Raw genomic sequence first — 27120 nt, 5'->3', positions numbered from 1 at the left:
AAACCTCTAATAAATTTATCAAACTGGATCTCCCTTTAGTAAAACCACGCTGACTTCTTCAATCTATTTATTTTATTTAGAGATACAGCACTGAAACAGGCCCTTCGGCCCACCGAGTCTGTGCCGACCAACAACCACCCATTTATACTAATCCTACATTAATCCCATATTCCTACCACATCCCCACAATTCCCTTACCACCTACCTATACTAGGGGCAATTTATAATGGCCAATTTACCTATCAACCTGCAAGTCTTTGGCTGTGGGAGGAAACCAGAGCACCCGACGAAAACCCACGCAGTCACAGGGAGAACTTGCAAACTCCGCACAGGCAGTACCCAGAATTGAACATGGGTCACTAGAGCTGTGAGGCTGCGGTGCTAACCACTGCGCCACTGTGCCGCCCTAAATCATACTATGCTTTTCCAAGTGCAATGTTAAGACTTCTTTAATAATAGTTTCCAGCACCTTCCTAACGACTGATGTTAGGCTAACTGACCTGAGGTTTTCTCTCTACCTCCTTTCTTGAAAAGTGGTGTAACATTTGCGGCATAGTGACGCAGTGGTTAGCACCGCAGGCTCACAGCTCCAGCGACCCGGGTTCGGTTCTGGGTACTGCCTGTGCGGAGTTTGCAAGTTCTCCCTGTGACCGCGTGGGTTTCTGCCGGGTGCTCTGGTTTCCTCCCACAGCCAAAGACTTGCCGGTTGATAGGTAAATTGGCCATTGTAAATTGCCCCCAGTGTAGGTAGATGGTAGGAGAATGGTGGGGATGTGGTAGGGAATATGGGATTAATGTAGGATTAGTATAAATGGGTGGTTGTTGGTTGGCACAGACTTGGTGGGCTGAAGGGCCTGTTTCAGTGCTGTATCTCTCTATGACTCTATTTGCCAACCTCCAATCTGACAGGACCATTCCTGATCCAAGGAATTCTGGAAAATCATAGCCAGCGCATCCACTATCTCTGCAGCTATCTCTTTTAGAACCCTAGGATGTAGACCATCTGGCCCCGGCGACTTATCAGATTTTAGTCCCTCAAGTTTCTCCAATACTTTTTCTCGGCTGATATCAATATCCATAATTTCCTCATCCTTTTTAGCCTCTAGGTTGCTGCCTATTTCTGGTATGGATCTCGTGTCTTCTACTGTGAAGACAGACACAAAATATATGTTCAATGCCTCAGCCATTTCCTTGTTCCCCATGATGATTTCTCCTGTCTCTGCCTCTAAGGGACCAAGGTCTACTTTAGCAACTCTCTTCCTTTTTATGTACTTATAAAACCTCTTACTTTTTTAAATTTTTATATTGCTGGCTAGTTTACTCTCATTCTATTTTTTCCCTTTTTATCAACTTCTTGGTGGCCCTTTGCTCGTTTCTAAAACAGTCCCAATCCTCAGACTTGCTATTATTTTTTGCAACATTGTATCCCTCTTCTTTTAGTCTAACACTCTCCTTGACTTCCTGACTGAGCAGCTAATGGGTCTTTCTTGACAAGTTTTTGTTTTTGAACAGTATGTACTTTTGTTAAACCCTTTGAATTGTCTCATAGAACATAGAACAGTACAGCACAGTACAGGCCCTTCGGCCCACGATGTTGTGCCGAACCTTTAACCTACTCTAGGATCAAACTAACTACCTACCCTTCATTCTACTATCATCCATGTACCTATCCAAGAGTCGCTTAAATGCCCCTAATGTATCTGCTTCTACTACCACCTGTCTTTAAGCCTGTATTCCGTATTCAAATTCGACCTTCCAAAATGAATCACTTCACACTTTTCCAGGTTGAACTCCATCTGCCACTTCTCAGCCCAGCTCTGCATTCTGTCAATGTCCCGTTGCAACCTACAACAGCCTTCCACACTATCCACAACTCCAGCTGTGGAACCTGAGGTGAGCCACCATCGGACAAGGGGTGTGGGTTTGCCTGGTCAGTATATTTCTCACACTAACTGTTCCTTAGGAATGTGTCATGTCTGGGTGATGAGATAAGAAGAGTGTTGTTGAAGCATAATGTCTCTCTCTGTTATTGCGCTGTACCAACTGCAAGGCCAATGGTGAGATAGATATGCAAACGAAGGATTGAAAATTACTGTATCTTATTTGTTTAGAGCAAAAACTGAATTGTAATATTATTGGTGCTTTAGAATGCAAATTAAGGATTGAACTATTGTTGTAAGATTATTGGTTGCAGAATAGTATAATTGCCATTGTTTTACTGAAATTCTTCAGAACATCGCACTGAGTCTCAATGTTGTGAGCTCTACTGTGTTTGTTCTCTTTGTGCACAAGTCAAATAAAAGTCGGTTGAGAGTACTCCCCGTGCCAAGTCTGATTATTTTACTGCAGTTTCTTCGACACAGCAACCTTCATGTCATCGGCAAACTTGCTAACCCGGCCTTCCACGTCCTCATCCAAGTCATTTATAAAAATCACAAAGAGCAGAGGTCCCAGAACAGATCCTTGTGGAACACCACTGGTCACCAAGCTCCATGCTGAATACTTTCCATCTACTACCACCCTCTGACTTCTATGGGCCAGTCAATTTTGTATCCAGACAGCCAACTTTCCCTGAATCCCATGCCTCCTTACTTTCTGAATGAGTCTACCATGGGGAACCTTATCAAACGCCTTGCTAAAATCCATATACATCACATCCACTGCTCTTCCTTCATCAATGTGTTTTGTCACATCTTCAAAGAATTCAATAAGGCTTGTGAGGCATGACCTGCCCCTCACAAAGCCATGCTGACTGTCTCTAATCAAACCATGCTTTTCCAAATAATCATAAATCCTGTCTCTCAGAATCCTCTCCAATAATTTGCCCACTACCGATGTAAGACTGACTGGTCTATAATTCCCAGGGTTATCCCTATTCCCTTTCTTGAACAAGGGAACAACATTTGCCACCCTCCAATCATCCGGTACTACTCCAGTGGACAGTGAAGACGCAAAGATCATCGCCAAAGGCGCAGCAATCTCTTCCCTCGCTTCCCATAATATCCTTGGGTATATCCTGTCTGGCCCTGGGGACTTATCTGTCCTCATATCATTCAAAATTTCCAGCACATCCTCCCTCTTAACCTCAACCTGTTCAAGCATATCAGCCTGTTCCACGCTGTCCTCACAAACGACCAGGTCCCTCTCACTAGTGAATACTGAAGCAAAGTATTCATTTAGGACCTCCCCTACCTCCTCCGATTCCAGGCACAAGTTCCCTCCACTATCCCTGATCGGCCCTACCCTCACTCTGGCCGTCCTCTTGTTCCTCACATAAATGTAGGACGCCTTGGGATTTTCCTTAATCCTACCCACCAAGACTTTTTCATGTCCCCTTCTAGCTCTCCTAAGTCCATTCTTCAGTTCCTTCCTGGCTACCTTGTAACCCTCTAGAGCCCTGTCTGATCCTTGCTTCCTCAACCTTAAGTAAGCTTCCTTCTTCCTCTTGACTAGCTGTTCCACATCTCTTGTCATCCAAGGTTCCTTCACCCTACCATTCTTCCCTGCCTCATCGGGACAAACCTATCCAGCAGTCGCAGCAAATGCTCCCTAAACAACCTGCACATTTCTGTCGTGCATTTCCCTGAGAACATTTGTTCCCAATTTATGTTCCCCATTTCCTGCCTAATAACATTGCAATTCCCCCTCCCCCAATTAAATATTTTCCCATCCCGTCTGCTCTTGTCCCTCTCCACGACTATAGTAAAGGTCAGGGAGTTGTGATCACTATCACCGAAATGCTCTCCCACTGAGAGATCTGCCACCTGGCCTGGTTCGTTGCCAAGCACCAAGTCCAACATAGTCTCCCCTCTAGTCGGCCTATCTACATATTGAGTCAGGAAACCTTCCTGGACACACCTGACAAAAACTGCTCCATCCAAACTATTTGCACTAAGGAGGTTCCAATCAATATTAGGGAAGTCGAAGTCACCCATGACAACAACCCTGTTACTTCTGCACCTTTCCAAAATCTGCCTCCCAATCTGTTCCTCCATGTCTCTGTTGCTACTGGGGGGTCTATAGAAAACTCCCAACAAAGTGACTGCTCCTTTCCTGTTTCTGACTTCCACCCATAATGACTCAGTAGACAAACCCTCCTCGACGACCTCCCTTTCTGCAGCTGTGATACTATCCCTGATTAACAATGCCACTCCTCCACCTCTTTTACCTCCCTCCCTATTCCTTTTGAAACATCTAAACCCCGGAACATCCAACATCCATTCCTGCCCCTGTGATAGCCACGTCTCCGTAATGGCCGCAACATCGTAGCTCCAAGTACTGATCCATGCTCTAAGTTCATCACCCTTATTCCTGACACTTCTTGCGTTAAAATAGACACACTTCAATCCATCATACTGGCTGCAACTTTGCCCTGTCAACTGTCTAACCTTCCTCACAGACTCTCTGCACTCGGTATCTGCCTGTTCAACAGCTACCCCATCCACTGATCCGTGGCTCCGGTTCCCATCCCCCTTGCTAAGCTTTGTTTGAAATTTAAACCAGGCAGCTTGACTGGTTGTGATTCTGTGATTGGACAACATTTGCTAAATAATCCTCAGTGTGCTAAGAATTTTGCTGACAACCAATTTAAGATAGTCAGTCGGGCTCGCAGTGTGGTGCATTTGTGCATACTGGAAGCTATATATATTAATACACAGGGCCCTGTTCTTTGCAGACAGAAAGAACATGTACACACATTGCGCCTGTTTCAGCTAAACAAGTGACAGCCATTTGCTGGTTCATTCCTCAGGGCAATACCTTGACCAGAGTCAAGCTGCCTGGTTTAAATTTCAAACAAAGCTTGGCAGTTAACTGTCAGTCACCATTAACTGGTGCATTCTCCATGGCAACGCCTCTAACAATCAGAGTTCACTTTCCAACCAATCAGCACTCTCTTCTCATACAGTATAAATTTGTTGCTTTCCCTTACATTGGTATTCTTGCAAATTGTCCTGATGAGTGCAAAACAAAAAACTTCAACAAAATGTCTGTTTTCAGCAATACTCAAGTTCTGTACTGCCGAACGACTATAAGCTAAACAAGCTTCAAGTGTTTGCTTCACTGGTGCCCTGGACTCAATATTCATTCTCTCCACAACTGACACACTGTGACCACAGTATGTACAGTCTACTATATCAATTTATCAATGTTGTTTCAACAGCACCTCATTTCCCTACCACTGAGAAAGAGAAGCATAAATGTCATGGGACTATCACTTGCAAGTTTTCCTCCAAGTCACACACCATACTGACTTAGACATATATTGCCATTCCTTCATTGTTGCTTGGTCAATGTGTGATTTTGTCAAGAACTCCCAACTTTCTGTGCCTGTGCGATCAGTGGTAGCTCGCTAAGGGTAGTCATTGCGGAAGCCTCAATAACCTGCTTCAAATCAGTAGCTTTCCAATTATTTATAGCAATTTTCAACTGAATTTTTTTCTTCTACTCAAATCTAGGAATATTGTATATTTATCAAAACACAGACAAATGCTTTAAAAAGTTTACAAAACAATATAACAATATTTTGAAAGTTGATCAGAATTATATTTCACTCAAGGAATAATTTGTTTGTAGTAGAAAGTCGAATTGTCACTGATGTCAAGTTTTCAGTCATGGGTGTAGTAGGACTACATAGTAACATCAGGCTTTACCTTCCATTGCACGAGTCCCACCTAATCAGGGGATCCCATAGAAAACATGAGTATGATGTTTATTTGAGATTAGAAACATTAGCAAGCAGCTCACCATGCTCTGTAGTATCTTTAATGCTTCATATTTCCCCTGAAGTTGCTGTTGCGTGACTTCAAGCTCACACCGTAAAAGTTCCGCTTCCTGCACAATAAAAAGCTTAAATTAATCACAAAACGACATTTCTTGGAAAAAACAATCAAAATTATACTTGAAATAAAGTTAATCAAAAGCTTGATTGGTGATTCATTAACAGTTCTTAGAATCATCATCATCAGTGCACAACCATTGAGGAAAGTTTTATGCACCACTATTCATGTTACAATAGAACATACAAAATATTATGATGGAATGTTTACATGAACTTAGACTTTTACAGAAATATTGTCATGCAGACCCCCACCTGCTGAGAATGAGGCATATTAATTTTGTCATATGAACATTGATTTCAAACTGTTGCTGGAGCGAGAAAACGACTTGTTAAACAGATCAGCTGTGGCTGGAAAAAACATTTACATACTAACAGACTGTGCTTGTGGAGACAAAGGACCATTCCTTGGCACAATGGACTTTGAACATCAGACATTGAAGGTGAGGAAGCTCACATTCCAGGATGACTGCTAAGATGGCTGAATCCACAAAAAGACATGGTTAAATCAGCTAGCCACATGACTGATTTGCTGGGCAACCTGAGCTTTTTTGAATTGTACAGACAATTTGAGAGAGAGAGACTGTTTGCACCTGGTTTGTAAAGACCTCTCCTGGCTGGCTCGCCACAGCCTCTCCTGTCTGCTCCCATCTCTTTCTCACGGAACTCCAAATCCACTGAAGACATGAGCCTCAAGAGAGAAAAGTCTCCTATATCAAACAAGGTTTAAAGAAGAATACTGGGCCCCAGTGAAAAGCAAGATCTACCTACAATCACGGACTCTACAGCGAGCTCGAAGAATAGTAACCAAAAGCATCTTCAGATATTGCCTCAAACTTTTCCACTTTATTTCTTCTGTTCTTTTCTGTCTCTATCTGCATGTGTGTTTATCGTATATGCATGCTAGCGTGGGTGTGTCGTGTATCCGTAGGCGTTAACCAAATTTGAGTTTAAGTCCAATAAAGTTCAACCTTTCCTCTTTAAACCTAAGAAAACCTGTTTGGCTGGTTTCTTTGCCTTATAATTGGAAACTAGTGAACAAGGATTCACTAAGGGGGAGCTAAGGATTTTCACGAACTCAGGAAACTTCTAAGTAAGCACTTAACGTGCACAGTTGATTTTTCTAACATTTTTTGTTTTTATATTTTGCTGAAGTTTAATCCAAAAAAAATGGAGCATGTTACTTTTTCTAAACTAGTTCAAAATATCCAAATTTTGTACTCATTAATTTTGCTTACAGCCTCAGCTTCGCCACATTTCACAAGTTTGCTTTCATGCTTATAGTTTGTTATTTACAAGAACCCAAAGGTTCTTAGCGTAAAGAATTCATCTATTTAAAATATAAATATTCACAGACAAAAACTACCATTCTCGACTGAAAAATTACCTCCACAACTTCTTGAAGCCTCAGTTTTAGTTCTTCATTTGACATTTCAACTTGTGAACCTGAAGGGACAATGTATGTTTCAGAAATTTAATACATCACATTTGCATTAATTAAAACCAAAAAGGTTGGCACTCAACATTAGCTAAATATGATATATATTGTCCTAGCCATCATTTATCCCTTAAGCAATATCTAAAAACAGATGTAATTTCATTAATTTTTGTTTCTGGAACCTTGCTGTGCACCAGTTGGCTGCTGCATTTTGTGCATTAAAACACTTGCTGCACCTCAAAAGTACTTCATTGTCTATAAAGCAGTTTGGTACATTCTCAGGTTGTGAAAAAAGCTATATAAATGCAAGTTGGTTAATTCTTTTATTATTTGTCAGTTAATTTTCAAATCCTTCTAGTAAAAGGAAGAGTTAGTTTTATGTATTTTGGTTTGTCTTTTGCAGTTCAACTCTAAAGTGCAATTTTTATGAAATGTTTGTAAATAAACTTGTACTGGAAGATAATTAATGGAACTCCAATCTTCAAAAAACGTTTGAAAGCATGATCTAGTATACGCCACGCACACCTAATTTGTACTTTAAGCATCCCCAATTTTGATTGCCCCACCTTTGGTGGCTGTGCCTTCAGCTGCCAAGGCCCTAAGCTCTGGAATTCCTTCCCTAAACCTTTAGGCCGCTCCTTCAAACCCATCTCCCTAACCCAGCTTTTGGTCATCTGCCCTAATATGTCTTTACATGGCACAGTGTCTAATTTTGTTTGATAATGGCTCTGTGAAGTGCTGGGGATGTTGTACCATATTAGTTACTATATAAGTAGTTATATTTTGTTAGTTGATGATTTTTCAATAATCAAGGTGAGTAGATGCTTCTCTTTATTTTAGCAATGTACTCAATGTCCCATCATTTTAAACTGTTTACTAGAATGGGAGGAAAGCAAAGACAAGAATTTGTTCCTCCACTGTATTCAGACTGGAGTAAAGGGTTTAATGCTAGGGGACCCAAAGTAAAAATAAGTTACTAGAAGAAAGTCAAAGATAACCTTTTTACCCAAAACTTAAGAGTTGTGGAATAATTTAATCGGGAAGACCAGGGGTAGGTGAGATGGAGATAAATCATGTTCTGTAGTTTTACAAATGAGGAAAGGTGATGGGGCCCTAGAGGCCTGCCCTTTCTTTTAAAATAAATTTACCCCATCTAATTGCCTTCTCACCATATCCCTCAATCCCATCTCTCTCTAAAATGTGCCCAATTGACTCTCAAACCCATTTAAAATTTCTGCTTAAGTAGGGTTCGCTGATAACTTATCCCACGAATATTACTCTTTAAGTGAGATAGTCCTGCTCAATTTCCATTTTACCCCTAAAATCCTAATTTCAAAACTTGTAAATTTTCACCTAGTGCTATGCTGAACAATTTACTTTGAGCAGCATCAACCTCCTTTACAATCTTGAAAACAACAGAATAATCTTTGATTTGTACTCTGTGCACCTGCTAATTCAAATTGCATTTTACAGGAGATCATTGCGTTGTTTCATGGATTTTTCCACCATTATCCTTAACCATAATTCATAATCAGCACACAGATTATACACGTGTATATGCTTTTCACCTTTTTGTACCTTACATCCCACCCCTTAATGACAGATTTCACTCTAATCTTAGAACAAGTGACCTCACTTTATAAGGATTCGGGATGTCAAATGATTTCACTTAAGTTAAGAAGCACAAATAAGGACCAAGACAGGGTTTTCAACCAAGATAAAAATCAATGAGGTTTAAAAATACTATGATCAATATACCTAAGGTTCTATGCTTTCATTTAAAAATGTAGTATTTAAAAGACATTACAGTTTCACAATTTGTCAAACCTAATCTTCACTGTTTGCAATGTGCACAAGTGTCACAACACTAAAAAACCCAAATAAAGTTTACCACTACTGCTCGACCGCCGGCTAGTAGTAGTCCCATCAGAAGTTGTTAATTTATGGAATGAATTGTAGAGGCTGCCATATTTGGTCCAACGGAAACAAGTAATCTCATTCTTTCCATCCTCATTTATACTTCTACTGGAAACAAAGTCATCGATATCTGATCCATGATTTGATCTCGTAATCTCAGCAACTGAACCTCGTTTCTGTTCATAAATTCCACCAGGTTTCCTGCAAAGGCCATCACCCAAATCTCCACTTGACATGTCATCCTCCTCTTGGACTTTCAGCTGTGTTCCGTGCCTTTCAGACATTAGTAGGAATTGCACAGGTCTAGCTGCCCATTTATCTGTGCAGAAACAAAACTGAAACACGGAGAAAACAAACATATTTTAAAATAAAGCAATTTGCAAAAGTTAAGTTACTTAGTATTGTGTGAAGCCGACAATCTGGTTTCAGAGATTCAAAAGAAACACAAGAACTTAACTCAAAAGTATTGAAGTTTCATCTTCTCAAGTATATTCAAATATCAGCTATTGAGAGTACTTGAACTTAAAAAAAAAGTGTGAAGAGAGATTTTATCGGCTCTTTGTATCTTACTTACAGCTCTTTCACAAATCAGAAACAATGTTTGGTCCGCGTCTTTCCTTGTAGCACTATAAGCAGCAGTAAAAAGAGAGGATTCAAATGGGGCAGGTTTAATTATTTTCTTCAGGCACAAAAGATGAGATGAGGTTATTCCAGTCATCCACCTCGGGAAGATTGATAAACTTAAAAGTGTCAAAGGATTTTCTAAGGCTTCCCTAGGAGGCTGAGCTTGGACTGCAAGAGTTCCAGGCCCAACAATGCTTTTGTGAACAAGGCAGGAAGGGGAATGTTTCCCACGTCTCGAGTTTCAATTTCCTCTCTTCCCATTAATTGAGCGTTCATTTTTAGGGGTTCTTAAAGAAGACCACCTGGGGCCTCGAGTCATCGATCCCTCCAAAGGGTCCTGGCAACACGGCCCTCAGATACTTGTCGATTTCTTTTTCAACAAACTCTAATTTTCAAACCCATCTGCCTCTTGTTGCTATTCTCCAAAAGCAACGAAAAAGGTACTTAGTCTGCAGCCAAGCCCATAGATGCATTCCATTTTACTCCCGTTTTCCAATACAAGATCCTTCCAAGGGCTAACACTAACGGAGCACCGGGTCATTTCAATTATCAGGGAAAATAAAACCAGCCACAGCCAAGACGCACTATACCTGCCCAACGCCAGAGCAGAGGAAAGCCAGGAAAACTAGCCCCACTTGTTATATGCCAGAAAGCCAGATGAAAGATAGAACTAGAACCAATCCTTACACATTTTTAAGCATTTACACACAGAAAGAAACATTAGGGGCTGAATTTTACCAGCCCCTCGACATCGCAGGGGCCAGTAAAATTCTGCAGGGAAAGGCCCGCCTCGACCCACGACATCGAGTAGGGCCCACTGCAAATTACCAGCGGCAGGGAGACCTCAATGCAGCCCCCCTGCCACACAGCAGCAGCTCCCCAATTAGAATATGTTAAACAGTACTTACTTCTGCAGATTATGCAGCCCGTCTCCATGGACACGTCTGGATTTTTCGCTGAATGGGCAGCCATCACATGCCGTCCCATTCACGATTTGAAAAGCCGGCAGGTCCTCAGAGGCAGAGGTTGTCGCCAGCGAAGGTAAGTTCTGTATTCAGGGGTCTCGGTATGCATACTGGAAGGGAGGAGGGAGGGGGATATTCAGGGGTCTCACTCTGCAAACTGGAAGGGAGGAGGGAGGGGGTCTGGGATTACTGGATGGAAAGCTCTGCAGGCATGAAGGTGGGTACTGTGTACCCACTCTCTGTAAACAGTGCATGCTCTGCGTTTATTTGTGTTTGTGAGGCACTCGAGTCACCGTGTGTGTGGGGAGGGTGCCAGAAAGGGTAGGAGCATTAAGGTTATATGGATGGTGGGGGCAATCGATTCAGCTGGTAGGATCTTGATGTGGTTATGCTGTGCCACTCAGTTTTGGCCAAGATGGGCAATGCCATGGCAGTTCACATAGTTGATCCATGAAAGCAGCTGATGTACCCGCCAACACCAATCCCTGCCCTGTTAGGAACCTTCGAATACATGAAGGGTTCAACTTTATTTATCACATGGAAATAGGTATGGCTCATCCTACATTGAGAGATCCTCTGCTCCCGAGGATCCGTATGTGCAAGAGGCAAAATCACCAGGCAGGTGTGATCCACGTAGAGGCCCCCGGTCGTGAGCAGCAGCCCCCAAGGGGAGCTCGCCATTATGATTGCCGTGCATCTACAGGTCCCACATGACATGCCAACGGATGTCAGAGCACCAGTGTCAGAGGCAATTGTGCATGTAGAGAGGGTGGTGACACATCTCTGTGCCCTGCTCAAAGATCACCTGCAGTCCACGGGCTACAGTGGACATCCTATGCCTTTGGTCTTCATAGTGGCAGTGGTTCACAGGCATGACGTCTCTGCAGTTTTTCAGGGGCCCACCAGAGACCTTTGTAGGGTCACACAGTCAGCAGTGTACTGCTGCATCAGGGAGGTCACCGATGCCCTACACTGGAGGGCCAGTGAGTATGTCCGCTTCAGGACGGACTCTCACAGCCAGGCCCAGAGGGCCATCAGTTTCGGCACTATTGCCAAAGAACCATAGGTTGTAAAGATTATAGATTGCACTCACGTGGCCATCAGGCCTCCCACCAGGTTACCACCTGCAGACGTCACCATTAAAGGAATCCTCTCAATTTAGGTGAAGCTGGTACGAGATCACCACAGATGCTTCATGCAAATCTGTGATCGCTTCTCAGGCAGCTGCCATGACACCTGGGACCTGCGCCTGTCCCAGCCGCCACCGCTGCTCACTAAACCGGCTCAGATAGAGGGGTGGGCTCTTGGAGATAAGGGCTATCCTTTGCAGACATGGCTCCTGACACCAGTGAGAGACCCCACCACTGCTGAAGAGGAGAGACAGAACGCCAGCTACTGAGCTATAAGAGCCACCATTGAGCAGGAGATCGGCATGCTGAAAAAGCACTTCCAATGCCTGGATGGATAGGGTGATGCCCTGTACTACAGGCCGAGAAGGCCAGCTCCTTTCTTTGCTGTTCTGCACAACTACGCCCCCAGTAGGGGCCAGGCCTGGCATGATGAGGACAGACGTCAACAGGATTCCTTCTCGGACTATGAGGACCGACAACATGAAAGACGCAGGGCGGACAGATGGCACCCAGGCTCTGCACGCAGAGTTAGCAGTGAGCTAGGATGTACGGCAGTGGCTTATCAGACAAAGGCTGTCTGCTCCATAGGAACCGACATGAGCTCTGCAAGCCACACATCACTCTCGCTCACCCGTTCTGCACCAGTCCACATCTACAGCATCCCTGTGTATACCATTACAGGCAGCAGCTGATTAAGACAATGTCCATGTGACAGCATCCGTGGAGATGCTCATGAGTAATGGTGACAAAGCAATGATGTTATTGCATACGTTGGCTCTCCTGAAGGGCTGTGACATTGGCGCTACATGCTGGCACACATCATTCACAGAGAAAAGGACACACATGTTGGTGAGGAACATTTACTGAAAGACATATTTACATTGCTGTGACACCCATGCATTCCCATTTGTGTCAGTGTGTTCTCTGTAAACCTCTGTAATACCTTTTATAGTGTATTTAAGTCTCACATCCTGGAATGTGCAAAATTAAGATTATTCACCCAGGTGCAGCATGCCTACAAGAAGGAATGTTACACCTGAGTAGAAGAAGAGGATCGCAACTTCACAGGACATTGGGACACAACAGGATAAGTATGTGGCAGCAAAGCGGAAAGTGCTGGGGTAACTCAGCAGGCAGCATCTGTGGAGAGAGAAGCAGAGTTAACTTTCAGGTCTGTGAACTTGGACAAGTTAACTCTGCTTCTATTTCTACAGATTCTGCCTGACCTGCTGAATTTCTGCAGCAATTTCTGCTTTGCTACCAGATTGACAGCAGCCCCACTTTTCAGCAGTCAGTTAGGTATTCCTTAAATAGGGCCCCAGCACCTGCTACACAGCTGTCAAAGGGTTCCTCACTGCGCCGAATGTCCTGCTTCTGCCCACATTATATGGGCGGGACGGCTTGGCGCAGTGATGTTAATGAACCCCCGCGCGTAATATCACGGGGGTTCTGTGGCGGCCGCTAAATGTGGGCACTCCCGAGTTTAAAGGGCGCCGCCGCAAAGCGCGGCACCCGGATAAAATTCAGCCCTTCAAGTATGTAGCTCCTCACCCAACAACCAGTTTCAGTCTGTTCATATTAATTGAGGCACAAGTGAATCCCAAGTGTCATGATCCCGTCTTATTTTTCTCTCCAGGAAATATGTGGTGCGTCTTTAAAACAGCAAAGGATCAGTACTGCTTTAAGAGCAAGCAGGCCTCAGGAGTTACCGAGAAGGTGTATTCACGTTGCCTTGGATACAGCCATTCGGAGACTGCGATTCAAAGGGTGAGTTCTCTTTGCCTTGGATATAGCCATATGGACTGAGCATCGAGAGATACATCTGTTACAATTCAATTTTGAACTGGCTGATAGTGCAAGCAGTCTGTTTTAACAGGAGACACAGACAGACAGCTGTGTGTTAGCACCTGAAAGGAGAGCTCTCAGACCATTTCAACTGAAGGAAGAGAATTTAGTCTGTTTATTTATTATCTCTCAAAATTCTAAAAAAGTCAAGCCAAAACAGAGATCCCTGATAATTTAAACTGAAGGAAGGGAAGTTAGACTGTGACAATGTTTTATCCCTCAAAAATTCTAAAGCCAACTTGATTAATTTAAAAAGTGTTTGCAAGTCGTTAATTGTGGAAATTCATCAGTGGGGAAGGAAAGTATCACTTACTGCTGCAATTAGACTATGGACTGTTCTACTGTTGAAGAACCTCTTTTCTCCTCCCCATCGGATGGCTGTGAGGACTTCAAGCAACCTTGGACTTTTTCAACTCCGCCAGCAGCGTGAATTTGCAAGGACTGTAAATCTTTTCTATTTTAAATGTTGTTTATATCTTAGTAGTGTTTAAGAATTTAATTTTTCTAATTCAATAGTTTATTTGTTGATTTAAAAACACCTGGTTTGGTTAGCCTCATTCAGGGTTAATAAATGGTACAATTTGGCTGGGTCGTTAATTTGGAAAGTTTAAAATATGTTAGGCGATCTGTGGAGGGACAGGACTGAATTAACAGTGCGTTTCTCCCATCACAATCAGAATCATTTATTTTGATTGGGGGCTTTGACTGGAGCGGTCAGTTGTAACACAAGTTAATGCCCACCACCCGCCTACAATGAAACACAATTGATGAACAATTAACAGATTCCCTTCTCTAAAGAAAAGGTTATATGTACAATCAAATTTCAAAAGAAATTAAATCAAAGACCTCCATATTCTGTACAAAGCACTACCTTTTGACATGCCCCTCCTCTAGGACCCGAACAATTTCTTTGTTTTACAAAAAGGAATGCATGTACAATCAGACAGCTGATGACATGCATCCACCCATTTAATTTTAGCAATTTCCTTTCTCTGAAGCTTTTGGTCAAGCTAGCAAGGTCAATCTTAACCTTTCCTCATTCTCACATAAGAACATAGGAAATAGGAGCAGGAGCAAAAAAATTCTGAGGTACAGTATTAATCTCCACTTGGAGAGGCAGGGATAGTCAGCATGACTTGGTCAGGGGAGATCGTGTCCAACAAACTTGATTAAATTTTTTGAGGAGGTGACTAGATGTGTAGATGAGGGTAAAGCAGTTGATGTAGTCTACATGGACTTCAGTAAAGCTTTTGATAAGGTCCCGCATGGGAGATTGGTTAAGAAGGTAACAGCCCATGGGATCCAGGGCAATTTGGCAAATTGGATCCAAAATGGGCTTAGTGGCAGGAGGCAGAGGGTGATGGTCAAGGGTTGTTTTTGTGAGTGGAAGCCAGTGACCACTGGCTTACCGCAGGGATCGGTGCTGGGACCTTAGCTGTTTGTAGTGTGCATTAATAATTTAGACGTGAATATAGGAGGTATGATCAGTAAGTTCGCAGATAACACAAAAATTGGTGGGGTCGTAAATAGTGAGGAGGAAAGCCTTGGATTACAGGACAATATAGATGGGCTGGTAAGATGGGCAGAGCAGTGGCAAATGGAATTTAATCCTGAGAAGTGCGAGGTGATGCATTTTGGAAGGACTAACAAGGCAAGGGAATATACAATGGATGGTAGGACCCTAGGAAGTACAGAGGGTCAGAGGGACCTTGGTGTACTTGTCCATAGATCACTGAAGGCAGCAGCATAGGTAGATAAGGTGGTCAGGAAGGCATATGGGATCCTGGCCTTTATTGGTCGAGGCATAGAATATAACAGCAGGGAGGTTATGATGGAGCTGTATAAAACGTTAGTTACGCCACAGCTGGAATACTGTGTATAGTTCTGGTCACTATACTATAGGAAGGATGTGATTGCACTGGAGAGGGTGCAGAGGAGATTCACCAGGATGTTGCCCGGGCTGGAGCATTTCAGCTGTGAAGAGAGACTGGATAGGCTAGGGTTGTTTTCTTTAGAGCAGACTGAGGGGGGACCTGATTGAGATATACAAAATTATGAGGGGCATTGATAGGATAGACAGGAAGAAACATTTTCCGTTTGCGGAGGTGGCAATAACCAGGGGGCATAGATTTAAGGTAAGCGGCAGGAGGTTTAGAGAGGATTTGAGAAAAAATCTTTTCACCCAGAGGGTGGTTAGAACCTGGAACATACTGCCTGAAGGGGTAGTAGGGGCAGGAACCCTCACAACATTTAAGAAATATTTAGATGAGCACCTGAAACACCATAACATAGAAGGCTACAGGCCAAGTGCTGGAAAATGGGATTAGAATAGATAGCTGCTTGGCCGGCACAGACACGATGGGTCAAAGGGCCTGTTACTGTGCTGTATAACTCTATGACTCTATGAGTAGCCTGTTGATCCTGCTCCGCCATTCAATACGACCATGACTGATCTTCTGCCTCAACTCCACTTTCCCACCCACTCCCTATATCCCTTGATTTCCTGAGACCAAAAATTTGTCCATCTCAGCCTTAATTAATACATAACCGATGGAGCATCCACAATCCTCTGGGGTAGAGAATTCCAAAGATTCACAACCCTCTAAGTGAAAATAATTTATTTTCATCTCAGTCCTAAATGATCGGCCCCTAATCCTGAGACTGTGCCCCCAAGCTCTAGATTTCCCAGACAAGGGAAACGATGTCTTAATTGTTTACCCTGTCAAGCCCTCTCAGAATCTTGCATGTTTCAATGATATCAACTCTCATTCTTGTAAACTCCAGAGAGTATAGACCCAATTTACTCAGCCTATCATAGGATAACCCTCTCATTCCAGGGACCAATCTAGTGAACCCTTCCTGTTGCCACCTCCAGTGCAAGTATATCCTTCCTTAAATATGGAGACTAGATGCACACAGTATTCCAGGTGTGGTCTCACCAAAGCTCTGTACAATTATAGCAAGACCTGTTTATTCTTGTATTCCAATCCCTTTGCAATAAAGGACAACATCCCATTTGTCTTCCTAATTACATGCTGTACCTGCATGCTAATTTTCTGTGTTCCTTGTACAAGTACATCCAAGTCCTCAACATCATTTACAAGTTTCATGCCTTTGAAAAATATTCTGTTTTTCTATACTTACTACCAAAGTGAATAATTTCACACTTCCCTACATTATCCTCCATCTGCCACCTTGTTGCCCATTCAGTTAACCTGTCTTTATCCCTTTGCAGCACTGTGTGTCCTCCTCACAGTTTGCATTCCCGCCAATCTTGGTATTGTCAGCAAACTTAGATACATTACTCTCTGTCTCTTCGTCTGAGTCATTAATAGATTGTAAATAGCTCAGGTCCCAGCACCGGTCCTTGTAGCACTCCACTAGTTACATCATCCCTATTCTCTGCTTCCTGTCCTTTCCATCCTCATATATTACCCCTGTTATGACTAGGTGAGAAAGAGGTCTAAAAGTCCCTCTCAGCCTTCACCTGGTCTTCACCTGTAACAGGGTTTAGCATTAAACACACCGTGTATTCAGCTCTCCCTTGGCGAATCCTTGTTCACCGCTTTCCAATTACAAAGCAAAGAAACCAGCACAAACAGGCTTAGGTTTAAGGAAGAAAAGTTGAAATTTAATAAACTTAAACTCTAATTCGGTTAACGCCTACGGATACACGACACGCCCACGCTAGCATGCATAGATGATACACAAATGCAAATAGAGACAGAAAAGAAAAATAAAGTGGAAAAGTTTAAGGCAATAGCTGAAGAGTTGTTACAGTTCTTCGAGCTCACTGTAGAGTCCTTGATTGTAGGTAGATCTTGCTTTTCGTTGGGGCCTAGTATTCTTCTGAAACCTTGTTCGCTGTAGGAAACTTCTCTCTCTTGGGGTTCGTGTATCTGCAGTGGATTCAGCGGCTTGTGAGAAAGAGATGGGAGCAGGCAAACAGGAGAGATCTTCTCAGTCCAGCTGCATTCTGCTTTCTGCCCAAACTGTTAGTACAAATTCAAAAAGCTCAGGTTGCCCAGCAGGTTAGTCCTGTGACTAGCTGGTTTGACCATGTTCGTTTGTGTATTCGGCCATCTTAGCAGTCAACCTGGAATGTGAGCTCCCCCACCTTCAATGCCTGGTGATCAAAAGTCCATTATGGGTTGAATGCGTCAGGGAATGGCTGCTTTGTCCTTCCAAACACTGTCTGTTAATATGTAAATGTCTTTCCCAGCCACGGCTGATCTGTTTAACAAGTCCTTTCTTCACTCCAGTAACAGTTTAAAATCAATGTTCATGACAAAATTAATGTGCCTAATTCTCAGCAGGTGAGGGCCTGGCACAACAACCCCAAAAGCAATGAAACCTTATCTTGCATATTAACCCTTTGTGTGGCACCTTATTGAATGCCTTTTGGAAATCCAAGTATACTACATCTACTAGTTGCCCTTGATCTACCCTCCTAGTTACATCCTCAAAAAACTTAAATAAATTTGTCATACTATTTCCCTTTTGTAAAACCACATTGACTTTGTCTGAACATTGTTAAGACTTCCTGAATAGATTCTAACATTTTCCGGACAATTGATGTTAGGCTAACAGGCTTGTTTTCCATCTTTCTTTCTTGGTGTTACATTTGCTAATTTTCAATCCACTAGGAATGTTCCAGAATTAGGGAATTTTGGAAAATCATAACCAGCACATCCACATCTCTGCAGCCACTGCTTTTAGAACCTCAGGTTGAAGGCCATCAGGTCCTGGCTATTTGTCAGATGTTAGTACTTTAAGTTTCTCCAGCAGTTTTTCTCTGCTGATATCAATTACCTTAATTTCCCCACTCTTTTTTAGCCCCTAGGTTACCCTCTATTTCTGGTATGTAACTTAAGTCTTTTGCTGTGAAGACAGACACAAAATAATTGTTCAATGCCTCTACCATTTCTTCATTTCCTATGATAATTTCTCCGGTCTCTGCCTCTAAGGGACCAATGTTTACTTTAGCTAATCTTTTTTATACTTGTAAGAGCTCTTATAATCTGTTTTTATATTCCTGGCTAGTTTACTCCCATATTTATTTTTCCTTTACATCAGCTTTTTGATACTCTTTTAATCTAATACCAGCCTTAACTTCCTTAATAAGCCATAGATGGATCGTTCTTGCTACGTTTTTGATTTGGAATGGAATGTACTTTCATTGAACATTTTGAATTGTTTCTTTAAAATGTTTCCCACTGTTTATTTACTAACATACCTTTTAGTCTGTATATCCAATCAACCTTAGCCAATTCTCCCCTTATACCTAAGTAATTGGTTTTGTTTAAGTTTAAGATTCATGTTTGGGACTGGAGTATATCGCTTTCAAACCTAATATGGAATTCAATAGTATTATGATCACTTTTCCCCAGTGGATCTTTTACTACGAGATTACGAATTAACCCTGTCTCATTGCACTATACTTGATCTAAAACAGCTTTATCCCTAGCTGGTTCCACAACATATCGTTCCAGGAAACTGTCACAAAAGCATTCTACAAGCTCATCTTCCAGACCACCTTTGCCAATTTGATCGGTCCAGTATGTGAAGATTCAAGTTCCCCACAATTATTACATTTACGCTTGTAACAAAGGCAATTATGTTGTGCTAATGCTATGTTCAATAGTATATCTACTGTTAGTAGGCCTATAAACTACTCCCACCAGCATTCCTGACCTTTGCTATTCGTTATCTCCATGCATACTGATTCTACTTCCTGACTTTCTGAGCCAAGATCCTTTCTCATAACTGTCCGTATGTCATCCTTTACGATCAGGGCTACTCCTCCTCTTTCTGCAATCCGTCTTCTTTTTGAAATGTTGTATACCCTGGAATATTTATTTTCCAAGCTTGGTCACCTTGTAACCATGTCTCTGTAATGGCGATTAGATCGAAAGCATTTATCTCTATTAGTGACACTAGTTCAGTTATTTTATTGCGATGCTTCACATATTCAGATAAAGAGCCTTTTTTTTTTAAAAACTGCTAATCTTTGCATGGACCTTATTCGCTGATGCACTATAACCCTTAAAACTCTCTGTCCCTTCCTGCCCTACTCTGCTCGTCTTTACCCACAGAGCTACACTGTTCTATTGTCCTGACTTTTCTCTTTGGATTTCTAAATCTACCTTCACCTGAACCCTCCCCCCTCTGTACATTATCCCACAAGGAATGATTATCTACATAACATTCATTAAGTATATAAGTATATCAGTATGCCCATTGTACAGAATCTCACTTAAAATATTTGACAAGAGAATCCCATATCTACTGCCTCCCAAAAGCCAGTGTTTCAGCAGCCAAAGTATTTTTAACAACCCTTTTATTTTCTTAGTTTCTCAAGCTAAAGGATATTTCCCATTCTCACCCATCAGAAGTATTATGAAACCAGTGTACTAGAATAGATCAGCATATGAAGCATCGCTAAAAATGATTAGCTTCGTGTTCTCTGGGTCACCCAAGGATGGGAACTTAAGTTATATCTGTATAAATGTGTATTTAATGATTTATTGGCCCTTAAAACATTCTATACTTTAGAGCGTTTCATGTTAGCACTTAACTCCAACACATCAAAACTAGCATCTGGTCTAGTCTGAGGGCACAACAGTTCAACTGATCAATCAAGCTTCACAGTTGCTCAAGCTCCTCTTTAGATATATTAACGTTCTGTGATAACCTAGTTTCTGAATAGAATTGTTGATTTAAAGTTATTCCAGACCTAGTCTGCTTAATGACTAAACCAATGTATTTAAAAGCCGCACAAACCTGACTCCCAATTTTATATTCTACTTAATCTCAGTAGTAACACGTTCCTCAAATTCTGCAGCACCACCTCATAAGAAACCATCACCATGCGACGTGAAGGTGACAAAGTTTCCCTTTAGGTACCAATAAAACATTGTGGGAATCTGCTTTTAGTTGAACACAGCCTATTTTCAACAAAGCAGATCTCAATGAAAAATATCAGACCCTGGACGCATCATTTAGGGCCTTGGATGCATTTGTTTAGTTTCCATAGTTTTCCTTCTGCATCTACTACCTTTTTGGACGGTTTCAGAAACAATTCTCTCTGAAAAGCATTACCCTGCAGAAATGCAGCTTTTATGTCACATAATCTACAATCCCACGAAGATGTGGCCAAAAGAGCTAAAAAGATTAAAATTACTTTTTCAACTGCGGGAGAATCCATTCTAACGTTTGGATCACCCAGTCGCTCTTCAAAATCCCGAGCAACTAGCCTCGCTTGATCCTTACAAGTTTCATCTGTGAGGATTTTTTTCAGTACAAATTCACCTAGGTGACAAAGCTGGTACCTCAGAATAAACTCCAAACTGTCTCCAACTCCCTAACTTCCTTTGCTTTGCCTCTCATTAGTTTATCCTCAACTTTATTTGCAGTCACCAAAACTTCACAATCATGAGGACTTTTGCATTTAGTTCTATTAAGAGACTATCCTTTGGTCTTTATTTCATCATCTAATCTAGTCAAGCTACACCCTCTACTTCTGCTTTTGTGTCAGCTGGAACAATACTGCGAGATTTCCCTCTTGCACTATCGGATGCTCTTTCTCCAGAACCATTTGCTGACACAACAGTCACTTCTGGACTCACTATCAGTATTGCACTGCACTCTTACTCTCCACTCTTTCATCCCATTCTGCCATTCCATGGACCTCACTTCTTGGCCATCATCCTGGACTTACAACCAATATTTAAACTTGCCAGTAGCTTTTCTTACACATCCCACATTGTCGCATTCCTGCATTCAATAGACCCCTCTAGAATATGCGTCACCTGAGTACCCACTCTGAGCAACTGGTCTATGGATAAGTGGATGTCATGATTACTCACATTACTAATATCCAGTCCTCAATCTATTGCATTTTGTTCCTCAGAGCCCGCATCACACAACACGAGCATTTGTGGTACAAAGTGCCTCATTTACTATCAGCTGTTCAGAACCCAACTTTTGTAATTCATTCCAATTAATTGTCAGGATTGAACCGTAAACAGTTTGATTGTTATGTTTGATAAGTACCATCATGTACCAGGGACTTTCCATTCCCCAGGACCTTCTCTATTATAGTATAAGAAATCTCCTGAATTGAAGTCCGTCTCAGATGGTCTTAGCGCTCTCTGAATTTTCTCCAAGACCTCAGCCTTCTTGGACAGCCTGTTTCCTTGTATGTAAAGAATGTGTACAAAGAATGGAACTGATTGTAATATCTTCCAGCGTGGGAGGACTATCGCACAGAGCAGAAGGCCATTTGGGATTTTGCCAACAGTCTAATTGATGAGAATGATGCCCTCCAATCATCTGGGGTGAATACTTTGCATGAACTGCCCATGCCAGGGCAGTTGTCAACTTGCAGTCCAGTTGCTCAGCTAAAATGTTATGCAGCATTTCATCAATCATCATATGATTCATTTCACAAAGTACATTGTTGAAAGGACTATCACATGCAGTACTCATGACTATGATGTTCATATTTTCACACATGGCTCTGACATCGACAAATTCTCCACTTCATTGTGGTCGCTGGAGTCCCAAGTCCGGTCTCTATCCATTTCTCCATGATTTTGTCCATATTAACCCTTTTGTCCTTAGTATTATTGTAGAAAGACAAAATCTGGTCGTTGAGTCTATAAAATGTAGCATGAAAATATTTCTGTAATTGTCCCATACCTTTAGATTCATGGCAACTACCTCGTTAAAGTCTCATGCCAATTGAAGGCTTACGAGAGGATGCAGCAGCGCCTTCGGTACTTTTTATAGATTTCACAATTCTCACTAATCTCTGCTATTAGCCATGTATGCTTTTCATCAACCTGCATCTTTTAGCAGGATTTTTAACATTTAATAAGTAAAATGCACAAATTGTTTATCTAACTTCATGACAATTTGTTTTTTTCTGATTCTTTTCACCTGATGCCATTAATACCTGTCCAACACACTGATGAGAAACAACAAGTTTTGTTAAGGAATACAATAACGTCCTGATTAGGTAAATTACAATCAACAGACTTCCCAAAAATAATTGCTTTATCATACTCCAGGTCAAGTTTCATTTGTGCCTTTTTCATAGAAGGTTTGCTCAACAGCATAGTTCTCTCACTAGGGAGTACATCAGTATTTATAAAATGGCTTACTCCAGCTATTTTACATGGAATTACAAATCTCTTTAGTGACCTCAATGTATTGTCATTACCAAACCTAAAGCAAGCAGTACTTTTATATGCCTTAATCTTGCATCAATCCTCACTAGTTAGTGAATCAAGGTAATGTTTTAACCAATCTGTCCCACATACAATTGAACTACAAGCACCATCTGATACTGCACATTTAAAGTAGTTCAAAACTAAAATATTAATCGCAGAACTAAAACTCCTTATGAGCCAGTATAATTTGTTCAGATTCATCATCGTCTTCATCATGACATTGAAGACCCTGCCTCTTCACTTTGGGCAGTTCAGCCACTGCTTCAGATTTGATTCGAGGTACCTATTAACCTTTCCTTAGGCATTCTTGGGATTCACTCGCCCTTTACTTTTGCTCCAATTTTGTCTTCTGCTGTGATAGCCAGATCTGCTAAGGTGTTTCATCCTCACTCTGCCTGTCCTTAATCCATCAGTTGTGTTGATGCCTGCATCCAATATCAGAACTATTTTGTAATCTGGCAATCATCGAGTCTTCTACTTTGTCATCGCGGAATATCTCATTTGTTCCAATGTAGGTTGAAGGAAATGACTGTCTTGCAAGGAATTTTTTTTAAAGGCAGCATATACCTGATCCATGAGTCTCCTTCTCCAAGAACTGAACAGTTAGAACTAGTTGCCTGCCCATGAGACACCATAGCACAATCCAGTAATTTAAATGCTAGTACCAATCCAGGGATCCCCAACCTGAATTTCATCAATCTGCTAAAGTTCATGATATATTCTTCCATGGAATGACCATCTATTTTCCGAAATCTGTCAAATTCTGACCATGCCTCATTGGGATTTGACAGATTATCTTTCTTGTAGATTTGATCAGCGAACTCTATTAGGTCAAAACCTTCTCCACTGTCCAACTGATGGGCATCCATCTCACAAAAAAAAACTTTCGCTTCCTCTAAGTGAAATCTGAAGTACGGTGCCAAGGCCATACTTTGTTTTCTTTTTGTAGGAACATAACCATTTTCTTCTTCCACTGGTCATATGGTCTAGACTCTGAGAAGGTTGTCATTTTGCATTCATATTGGCAGTAATGAAGTACCTCTTGCATTTAGATTAACTAGGGTAAGTCAGTAGAATTTCAGTACATCCTAATTTTTGCTTTGCTTCCGTTTTCAAAACAGTGATACTGAAAGAAGCCAGCCTTCATCACTGCAATGCCCATCTATTTTAGTTTATCCCCTCCCTCCTGAAGGCACTGCTACACTCCCTGGAGGATATATCAACAGTCATCTTCTGGTACTCCACCCAAGTGGCCATTATTAATGAAATTACTGACAGTAAGTGTGCTCTGACTTTGGAGCAAGTCAAAACCAAATCTGAACTTCGAGGCTTATCCAGTAGGCATGAGTCAATATATCAAGCACTGTTGCCAGAAAACAGCTAGGGACAAATCAACATATTTAAACATTGGAATTATGCCAGTATGGAAAATCTCTGCAAAATGGTTGATGATTAGCATTTGCATCAGCAGTACGCCCATTCGGCCCACAGGAAAACAAGACCCCCTACACTTCAAATATACCCTGTGATCTACTGTGCCCATGCACTTAGGGAGTCAAGACCAAGCACAGCATTTAGCAAAAGCAGGATAAATGGCCTGGGGAGGGGGAGCAGGAGGAGTAGGGGGATCAAGACAAGTTCCATCCAGACCCCAGATTTCAAATTAATGGAAGGGAAATGCAACAGGATCAGTGTTTTCCCTATCACCACATTTGTGTCCACCCAATAAAGGGGGTGAAGAACTTCACTCCTGGACCAGACCTGGTGCTCAGTCGGAGGGGGGCTACATTTCACAGCTGGAGTTTCTAGTCTTGGGAAGGTTGTGAATGGGAAGGTCCTCTGCTGTTCTTGGTGGGTAACGACTTCATTCTTGATAGAGTGGATGTTTGTAGATTCAAGAGCTGCCCATTTTCCTGTGATTGATTGTCAAGGTTCTCATTTATCTAGTCAGGGTGAGTGAACTGAATATTCTGTGAAATTGTGCATTAAAACTTACTCCACGAAAGGACAATCCCCAAGGAGAAGAAAAGGATGGAAATGCAGAATGATTGACCTTAGTGCAAAGTCATTTTGGTAGTTGGGGGGAGGGGGGTGGGAAAGAAAGACATGCTGTCTATGGAAGATTATGTCGGCATTCAAGATTCCAGTTTGCTTTTGGAGAATGTTTTATCAGCTATTAGTTGCTATTCAGACAGGTTAGAGCAGGAATTTCTTTCCACTACTATCACCCTTACTGAAAAAGGCAGATTGTAGTAAGACTGCAACAACACATCATCCGTAAGTGATTGATGTCTATGTACTGGGGCCAGATGGAGAATTTCACCGTTAAAACAGAGTGGCAGGAAGGGCTTTGGACCCAATGTTACATAATAGGCATTTAAGCACTGAAATTGGCAATTACGTAGCCACGCACAAGAAAAACAGGAACTCCAGGTAAATGCTGACACTTTTATAATACATCTTCCTACCAAGGTATTGTGGCATTGGACTTTTCACTGCATTTTGAAATGGAATGTTGCAACACAGTCAGCAACTTTAATATACAATAGTTGTATTAAGTCAACTCATATCTGGATCAGTAATATGTTCATGTTATGTTCCCTTGGTTAGCATTTAAATAAAGTAAAAAGAAATGAGGCAAAATAAAAAAAATGAGAGAGTATTAACAGTTTAATTTAACTTAAGAGCTTCCAACCCCTTATTAGTTCTACCATAATGACCTGCTTCTCCTTTAACATTACCCAACTCCACCCTGCCTCTCAATCATCTGTAGCTCAAACCCTCAGCCATAACTTTGTTACCTCCAGGCTTGACTATTCCAATACTCTCCTGCCCAGCCTCCCATTCTCCATAAACATCAGCTCATCCAAAGCTCTACTGCCTGTAACCTAACCCGCACAAGTCAGGCTTGCATCATCTCTTTCCTTGCTGACCTATATTAGTTCCTTGATTTTGTTGCTGCATATATTTTACAGCTGTGATGGAGTCCTCATGGGCAGACTGCACTCTGTGTAGCTAACCTGTTGGGTGCTATGACTTTGGATTCAAAGCATAATTTGAGACAGACCCTGATTTGAAAATGAAACTAAAAGCCTCAATGTTCAAGGGGTCAGAAACAGGTTAAATAAACAGTTTTTTTAACCAAAGACATGCGATTGGAGCTTAGGTTTCCATGTTGCAAAATGAACTCTGCAGTGGAAGGAAAAAACAGCTCAAAGTTGTTTAAAGAGATAAGCTGAGAGCTTCAGATCTTTGTGCTTCCAGAGAAGCTGCTTGGAATTGAAACGGACTAAAAAGCAGCAAACTGGAATAGCTTTGTGACTGCAGGCAGAGGAGCCTGGACTGAGGGCATGACCATTGTTGAATGACTTACAGCAGTTATCTTCAGTGACTGAAAAGTTATCAGTGGAGCCACAACTTCAAGACAGTTGCGGGCAAGACTGAGGTTGTTCGAGAGACAAGACTAAACCGCTAAAGGGAAGATTTCATTGCTCATTGTTGACGGGACATCATTACTTCTATATCTGCATCCTGGAGGGCAGGACTTGGAAAACTACCCGAGGAAGTTCCTGATTTTGTTGTACTATGGGGCTGTTGGGCACCATCTTGCTCACAAGACTGTCCAGTGGATTCATAAGGACTATCTTTGTTGAATCTGCTAATTAACATGTAACCTTTAACATATACATATCGATCGTGACTTAACTGTCAGTTCGTGTTTAATTTATGCAGGTTTTGGTTGAGTGTTAAAATAAAATTTATAAAAGTGAAATCTTGTCTGTTTGGTTTTGGTTTCCAAAACTGGTATCAGTTGGTGGGTACGATTCTTTTGGTTTATTGGTGGTCTCCACGGGGATCATAACACAGTCAATTGAGCAGTTTGGGTGTTGCTTTTGTTCCTCTTCTACAGGTAACTGCTCAATTATTTTTGTATTCTTTCACTGCTAACACAGATGGTTCAGTTCACTAACACTTCAAACTTAAAATTTTCATCCTTGTGTTCAAATCACACCTCACGCTAATTTTTAAAATTTATTCATGGGATGTGGGTGTCGCTGACAAGACCAGCATTTATCGTCCATCTCTATACAACTAAATGGCTGGCGAGGCCATTTCAGAGGTCAGTTAA

The 27120-nt window shown here is 41.8% G+C and overlaps 1 protein-coding gene across 2 annotated transcripts in view; it reads right to left on the bottom strand.

Annotated features, from left to right (window-relative positions):
* The window catches only part of ccdc125 (coiled-coil domain containing 125), a 77619-nt gene that overhangs the window by 39267 nt on the left and 11232 nt on the right, over nt 1–27120 (bottom strand). For both annotated transcript variants that reach the window (XM_068029603.1, XM_068029604.1), the window contains exons 2-4: nt 9166–9526; nt 7224–7282; nt 5746–5832 (exon numbers count right to left, since the gene is read on the bottom strand). In XM_068029603.1, coding sequence (XP_067885704.1) covers nt 5746–5832; nt 7224–7282; nt 9166–9475 — 456 coding nt within the window. In that variant the 5' untranslated portion in view covers nt 9476–9526. The remainder of the gene's footprint in view (nt 1–5745; nt 5833–7223; nt 7283–9165; nt 9527–27120) is intronic.

The sequence above is a fragment of the Heterodontus francisci genome, chromosome 4, assembly GCF_036365525.1.
Source record: "Heterodontus francisci isolate sHetFra1 chromosome 4, sHetFra1.hap1, whole genome shotgun sequence".
NCBI classification, from domain to species: Eukaryota; Metazoa; Chordata; class Chondrichthyes; order Heterodontiformes; family Heterodontidae; genus Heterodontus; species Heterodontus francisci.
The sequence above is the reverse complement of the archived record's forward strand: the minus strand, read 5'-3'. Positions and strand labels throughout refer to the sequence as shown.